The following is a 7938-nucleotide window of genomic DNA, read 5'->3' on the forward strand; positions in this document are numbered from 1 at the left end:
GCGGGGGCTCTGGCCCGAGGTGCAGGACACCTGCACCTCGCTGGGTTTGATGCTGTCGATCGTGCTGTCCGTGGCGCTGGCCCGCGGGGTCCTCCAGCGGCACGTGCATCGGCCTTCGGCCCACGCCTTCGTCTTGGAGTTTCTGGCCACCTTCCAACTCTGCTTCTGCACCCTTGAGCTGCAGCTGCTGGGCGAGCAGGAACCCGCGCACCCCACCTGGTCGCTGACGCTAACCTACTTCTTCTCGTTGGTGCATGGCCTGACTCTGGTGGGCACGGCCAGCAACCCGTGCGGTGTGATGATGCAGATGATGCTGGGGGGAATGTCCCCCGAGACGGGGGCGGTGAGGCTGTTGGCTCAGCTGATGGCTGCTCTGGGCAGCAGGTACTGTATAGGCGCCCTGTGGAGCCTGGGACTGACCAGGTATCACGTCGGTGAGAGGAGCTTCGCTTGCAGGAACCCCATGCACGTCGACTTGCCCAAAGCTGTCGTCGTAGAGGCCATCTGCTCCTTTATCTTCCACAGTGCCCTGCTGCACTTCCAGGAGGTCGGAACCAAGCTTCGTATCCACATGCTGGCAGCACTCATCACCTTTTTGGTCTATGCAGGTTTGTTATTCCCACAAAACACTCGGTTCGTCCAGACCTCTTGACCTGAGGCCCTAAGCTCTTTATCAAGATGTATTTGAAAGCCCTGAACCTCTGTGATGTCAGTACTAGTATCCCCGTTATTCTAACCATGTTGCGTCCCGTTCTTTACCAATAGAGCCAAAATATTGATCCTCAATTCAGTGAATTTTTGGACACTCAGAAAAAGGAGCCACTTCTGTGCTGAAACTGAGAACTTGTGAGCTATTGCCAAGGGTTCAAATATCCTACAAAGGGATTGTTTCAATGGCAGAGAGGAAGATAAGTTATCAGCTACCTCTTTCCTCAAGCCAACCTGGTATAGATCCTTTCTGACACTCACTGAAAAATGATCCTGGGCTTAAAAAGTTCCTTCCAGTTTAAAGCTACATGATTGGTTAGTAGTAAGAGTGGCAAGTACAGTTCAGTTCAGTTTTATTTCTTAGTTCTTTTCCTGAAAAATTACTTAAAATTTATTTCCTTAATAATTCATCTTGAGTAATAAATTAACTTATTTATTAAATATATTTTGTTGATTTTTTACAGAGAGGTAAGGAGAGGGATAGAGTTAGAAACATGGATCAGCTGCCTCCTGCACACCCCCTACTGGGGATGTGCCAGCAACCAAGGTACATGCCCTTGACTGGAATCGAACCTGGGACCCTTCAGTCCCCAGGCCGACGCTCTATCCAGAGCCAAACCTGTTAGGGCATAAATGAACTTTTAAGTGACTTATCAAGAAAGATGCTTTAGAAGTAAAACTTGGCCCTCACTGGTTTGGCTCAGTGGATAGAGCATCGGCCTGCGGACTGAAGGGTTCCAGGTTCGATTCCAGTCAAGGGCACATGCCCGGGTTGTGAGCTCGACCCCCAGTAGGGAGCGTGCAGGAGGTAGCTGATCAATGGTTCTCTCATCAATGTTTCTATCTCTCTTCCTCTCTGAAGTCAATAAAAATATTAAAAAATTAAAACTTGCTTGAAATTAAAGGTTTAAAAACAAATAACTCGAGAGAAATCTGATTTCTTGTAAACCATTTATTTACCTTGACAGATATCAGATGCAAAAAGAAAAGTTTAATGATGAAATGTGTCATTTTAAAAGATTACAACAAAACATCTTCATGGGAACTATATCTGAATTATAAAATGTTTTGGAGGAAAGGAAATATGTAGTAAGAGTTTATCTTCTTCCCATGAAAATTAAAATGAGTAGAAACAAACCTTGAGCTGAGGACTCCTACTAAACACATGCTTGCCCTCCTAGGGTAAAATGAACACCACGAATGTTTTCCTTCCTTTAGATCTAGTACCATTCTTTTTTAGACACAGATGGACATAAATGGTATAGGCAAGAGGGCAGGATATAATGCATATTTGAGGAGTTGGTGAATAGTTGTTTATTAACGTTTTAGGTTTTAGCAAAAGCAGAAACATCCTCCATATATAAACAGGGTCATCCCTTGCAAAATGTTTTGCCACAGCTGGGACACAGTTGAGGGTACTCAGAAGTCACCACCAATACAGGTCACGTTAAAACAGCTGGTTATGTATTTTAAGACAGAACATAACTGACCAGCCCTGTAGCCACAGGCTCCTTGGATAGCCAGTGACCAAGTGTCTGATTGTGTATTTATTGATTTAGCACCCTGCGCCGTGAGGCACAAATTGAGGTCACTGAAGTCATTACCACTTATGTACTTAATTGGTTTCCCAAATTAAGAGGGGGGAAATGTGGGGGGAGAGGGGGAAGAAGCTGTGTGACCTATTAGCATGTTAAAGCTATAAAATTACTGATGCAAATTTCAAGCAAATCTTCCTTAACCTAGATATGGGAAATTTTAGCTCACTAAGCAGAGTAAGAGAGGACTGCGTTCATTTTTTTAAAATTAATTTGATGTTGAAAAAAATTATTTTATACATCTAAGTTGTCTTTACTACAGCCCCCAGTTCATTTCCTTTGTAGAATTTTTTTTAATATATTTTTTATTGATTTTTTACAGAGAGGAAGAAGGGAGAGAGATAGAGAGTTAGAAACATCGATGAGAGAGAAACATCGACCAGCTGCCTCCTGCACAGCTCCTACTGGGGATGTGCCTGCAACCCAGGTACATGCCCTTGACCGGAATCGAACCTGGGACCTTTTAGTCCGCAGGCCGACGCTCTATCCACTGAGCCAAACCGGTTTCGGCCTTTGTAGAATTTTTATACACTTGTTTTCTTATATAATGTCTGTTTTCCTTCACTAGACAGTAAGCTTTATGAGTAGAGAGACTAAAATTGATTCATTATAACATATAACCATGACTTAGTATGGTGTCACCTGCTACAAAATAAATAGTAAGGATTTTTAGAATGAGTGAATCGGCAAATACTCTATTCACTTTTTAAAAATCATACAGAAAGAAATAATATATATATGGGTATTCCATATGTAATGTCTAAAGACTTTCAAAATAAGCACAATAAATTATCTGAAGAAATTTGTAGGATTTTTACTTTATTAATTCAGGAGTTTTTCATGATGAATATAAGTAAGATTTTTGTCAGTGGAGAAGGGAATTAAGCTTTTTACATGTTTTCATTTTTAATACAATAACCATCTGAAACAGGTGCTAATTTTAAGATGAAAAATAAGTTCAAATAAAAGTTCAAGACATTTTTAAAAGTATGTATTTTTATTTCAGCAAGAAGGGAAACATCAATGATGAGAATCATTGATTGATTGGCTGGCTGCCTCCTGCACACCCCACACTGGGGATCGAGCCCACAACCCGGGCATGTGCCCTGACAGGGAACTGAACCCTGACCTCTTGGTTCATACTTCGACCCTCAACCACTGAGCCATACCAGCTGGGCTCAAGACATTTTATATTATGCTAGTTATAATAGAATGGTTAAGAGGAGTTGGACTGTTTCCTTAGGAGAGATACTTAATTTGGGTTGTTTCTTCATTTTTAAAATGAAGAATACTACTATCTATATCAATTGTGAGGAATAGAGTAATGTATGCAAGTTCTTAGCATAGTATCTGCTACTAACATTCTGGTCACTAGAAAGGGCTAGTCCACTGTAAATTAGTTCACGGACATTCTGGATTATACATGAGTCGGATGGGATTTTAGGAGTGTCATTCTGTCAGAGAATGTGATTCCCTTTAGGAGTGCTGAGAAACATTAGTGCCTAGAATTTGAGACTTAGCTTTTCACTGTGGTGACTTCACTCAGTTCATGCTGTCCTCCACGTCTCTTTCTTCACAGCAGCTGGCCAGATCTCCCCACTCATACCTATTCTTCAAGATGTTAAGATTTCTCCCTTTCAAATGCCAATGATAGGTAGCTTGTTTTTCGAAGCCATTTTCTGTTCTATGCCTGGTGCATGATTTCTTACTTTTTAAATAATTCATGTTTAATTACACAAGTAATACATGTTTTCTTTTTTGTAAAAAAAACTGACACTACCAGTGGGACTAAAAGTGACTTTTGACTGTCATCCTCATGCCTATCCCCTCCCCTTCTCCATGTACTCTTTCCTCCAGGCAATCCTCTGTGCATGTGTTGTGTGTCCTTTCAAACTTTTTTTCTGTCCATTTAATATATATATAATATATATAATATATATAGATAGATAAGACCCTACAGAATCCAGTATGTGTGTTTGTGTTAACATAAAAAGTTTCATACCTTACTTTCTGGGTTTGCTTTTTTTGGTGGTGGTTGTAAGGATATATCTTGGAGATCTCTCATTATTTCCAAATATTGAATGGTATTCCAAATTAACAATAAACTAACGTACTTAGCTGTTTTCTTATGACTGGGCATGTAGAGCTAGACCATGAATCCTGAAAAGCAGTTGACAGGATTTGTGCTTATTATTCATGACTACTCAGTTACTTCTTGGCAAAAAAATTTTTGTAGCCACTTTACTGAGGTATAATTTACATACCATTCCGTTACTTCTTTAGGGCTCTCTTGACAAGTAAAAATGGAGTTAATGATAATGCTTTGGTCCATTTTACTTTTTGTTTTCAACACAAAGGTATGCTATGTCCAAGAGAAACCTGAGGTACTGAATCCATTTTTTAATGTATTTTCATTTTATTTTTATTATTTATTCATTTAAATTAAAAAACAGCCAAATCTCCCGTTTTATAAAGCCTTATAGGAACAGCAATAGAGCAGATTCATTCTGAATGTACATTTTACAATAATATACAGGAAAAGCACTGGATTAACACTCTTTTCCTCCTCACCTGAAGAGTGAGGATATTCTTCGATTGATTTTTAGAGTGGAAGGGAGGGAAGGGGGAGACAGGGACAGAGAGCGGAGAAAGAAACATTGTGTGAGACAGACACATCAACTGATTGTCTCTTACACATGCCTGACCAGAGGTGGGGATCAAACCTGCAACCCAGGTAAGTGCCCTTGACTGGGAATTGGACCTCTGGTGCACAGACTGATGCTCTAATCACTGAACCATGCCAAGCCAGGGCTGGATTAACTTTCTTAATAACCTGTTGGGGTTTTTTGCACCTGGCATTTTATAACCTATAATCTATTTTTATATAGACAGGTGATTCTACAAAGAAAGATCATAGAATAAGAATGCAGTCGGCTACTGTTATGGAACCACAGGTTCCGAATCTATGAGTTCCAAATCCACAGATTCAACCAACCATGGATCAAAAATATTCTTAAAAAATTATGTTGTTGCTGACATGTACTTTGTAGCTAGGACTATAATTGTGTCTATACTGACTGTATGCACTTTTTTGTTGTCATTATTCCCTATGTAATAAACAACTATTTATATAGCATTTACATTGTATTAGGTATTATAAGTAATCTTGAGATGACTTAAAGTATAGGGGAGGATGTGTATGTATATGTGCAACTACTGTGCCATTTTATATAAGGGACTTGGACAATTATGGATTTTGGTATCTGCAGGGGCTCCTGGAACCAATCCCCGACAGATACCAAAGGGTGACTGTCCTTAACTATGTAAAACAAAAGTTAGATTTAATAACCCCTTTATTTTCAGTTACAAGAAAATGTAAGCTACATGGTTTGGTATCACTCTGCTTAAAATGTATTACAGGAGGAAGTCTAACAGGAGCTATATTTAATCCAGCTTTGGCACTTTCACTACATTTCAAGTGTTTCGATGAAGATTTCCTTCAATTTTTTATAGTATATTGGCTGGCTCCTTCTTTAGGTAAGCATGTTTTTATTTAATATGATTGAAAGATCAATTTATCTTGAAATATGGTATGGAATGTCACTGTAGCACATCAATTTCTAAAGCCAGAGAAGGCACAAAAAATAAAATAAAAAGGATAGTTAACATGCCTGAAATAACAGTTTATCTTGTGCAGTAACCTTTAAAACTGTTTTTATCTTCAAAGAAGCAAAATTATCTAGTTAAGGATAGTCAGTTACAAGTATGATACCACTTAACAAAAAACTCTCAGATATGAGGGCAAAAAAAATGAGGAGTGATTAATTTCATTAGAAACTTATTTTTTTTACTAAAGAAATTAGTTTTTTCCAATTTGTGAACTCCAGATAAAATACTATTAGTTCATTTGACTCATTTTGCAGAAAAGCATTTTCTATAACAATGTGTACCTGTAATGAGCACAGCTTTAAAATCCACAAGATTCATTACTGTTACTTCTATTAAATCAGAAGATATATAAAAGTCCTCTATACAGATGGGCCAAATACCACAAAAAGGTAAAAAATAACTGTAGTGATAATATGCACTTCTTTATATGTTATTGATTAGTCATTTGTTGTAAGCTTGACTATAATTCATAACTATAAGTGAGTATGAGGATACCTGGCTTTTTATTAGTTCATCCTTATTTTTATCCACAGTTAGCAGTTTGTTTCTTGTTGCTCGGCTCCATTTGTTCTTCTTAAAGGGAACATATAGAAGGGAACAAGGGCACAGTTTGAACAGCCTTCACACTTTACTCCTGCCATTTACCTCCCATTCCTTGATGTAGTATCTGTTATGTTAACATGCAGGTCTAAACATGTAGAACATCAGAGAAAACCTGCATTTTAAAATGCTAATATTGGTGCCTTTTTTTCTTTAGTTCAACAGATTGCTAGTTTTCCAATAATAAATGCTTTAAAGATAAATTTTCTCTATTTTTGATTTTTAAGAAGTTAAAAATGTCACTGAAGTTAATGAAGAAGCTAAAAAGGTCACTAATTGGACAGGTCTAGTGATAGTTTTCATGTGGAAAAATCTCTAATATGTCTTATTTGAAATCAACATATATTATTAACATTATATACATATTTGTTTAATGCGTCCCAAATATGATGTTAATAATAGGCCCATGATACTAAGGAATTGTTTCACCCATTACTTGAAAGAATGCTAAAAAGTAGGCCTTTCCAGAAGAATTTGATAAGAAATCAGTAGTAATGACACTCTCTGTAAAAGGACCCTGACATTTTACTTTAAACACAGGTCCAAATCACTCCATAATTTCTTCTTGAAGAACATACTGGGGGGAAAAATCTCATGAAAAATAAAAAAGAAACTATCATCTCTGCCCCTTTAGAAAGTACAGTATACAAACTAGCGAGTAGCAGAAAGGGAAAAAGGATATATTCTCTTCCTGTTATTGTAGTCCAAACAAGGAGGTAATGTTGTATATGGCCATTACCAAAGCACTTTAAAGAACCACTTGTCCAAAAACAAACCAAACAAAATACAAATATATTTTTATCCATTCCTTTGCTTCCTATTTAAGGAATCCTTTAAAACTGGAATTAGAATCAACTTTTATGCAATTATGTATGGCCCTACTTAGCTTGTTGAAAATAAGCAAAGATTCTTAGTTGGACTAAAGACCTCCTTTTTTCTACATAGACCCAACATAAAAATTCCTGTTGTCATTTTTGGTTTAAGGAGGCATGTTCCTATATTTCTATATATATATATATTTTATTGAGGTCAGAGAAGAGAGAGGGGAGAGACGGAAACATCCATGATGAGAGAGAATCATTGGTCGGCTGCCTCCTGCAAGACCCCTACTGGGGATCAAGCCCACAACCCGGGCACGTGCCCTTGACCTTGGAGTTGAACCTGGGACCCTTCAGTCCGCCTTCAGTCTGCAGGCTCACGCTCTTTCCACTGAGCCAAACCAGCTAGGGCTGTTCCTATACTATTTCTTTAAGAGATTCATGAATGAGAAACAATACAGGAATCCTTCAATATATATATGGATAAGAGGTGTGAAAATATGGCAGTTTTTAGAACACAGTGGGGCCTTGACTTACAAGTGTCCCGA

The 7938-nt window shown here is 38.2% G+C and overlaps 1 protein-coding gene across 1 annotated transcript in view; it reads left to right on the plus strand.

Annotated features, from left to right (window-relative positions):
* Positions 1–4: 4 nt before the first annotated feature.
* AQP11 (aquaporin 11) overlaps positions 5–7938 on the plus strand; it is a gene marked incomplete at its 5' end in the record, with an annotated part of 13023 nt that continues 5089 nt past the window's right edge. The window contains 2 exons of the mRNA XM_006772522.2: positions 5–608; positions 5724–5840. Of these exons, the coding sequence (XP_006772585.1) occupies positions 5–608; positions 5724–5840 (721 nt within the window). The remainder of the gene's footprint in view (positions 609–5723; positions 5841–7938) is intronic.

The sequence above is a fragment of the Myotis davidii genome, unplaced genomic scaffold (assembly GCF_000327345.1).
Source record: "Myotis davidii unplaced genomic scaffold, ASM32734v1 scaffold646, whole genome shotgun sequence".
NCBI lineage: Eukaryota > Metazoa > Chordata > Mammalia > Chiroptera > Vespertilionidae > Myotis > Myotis davidii.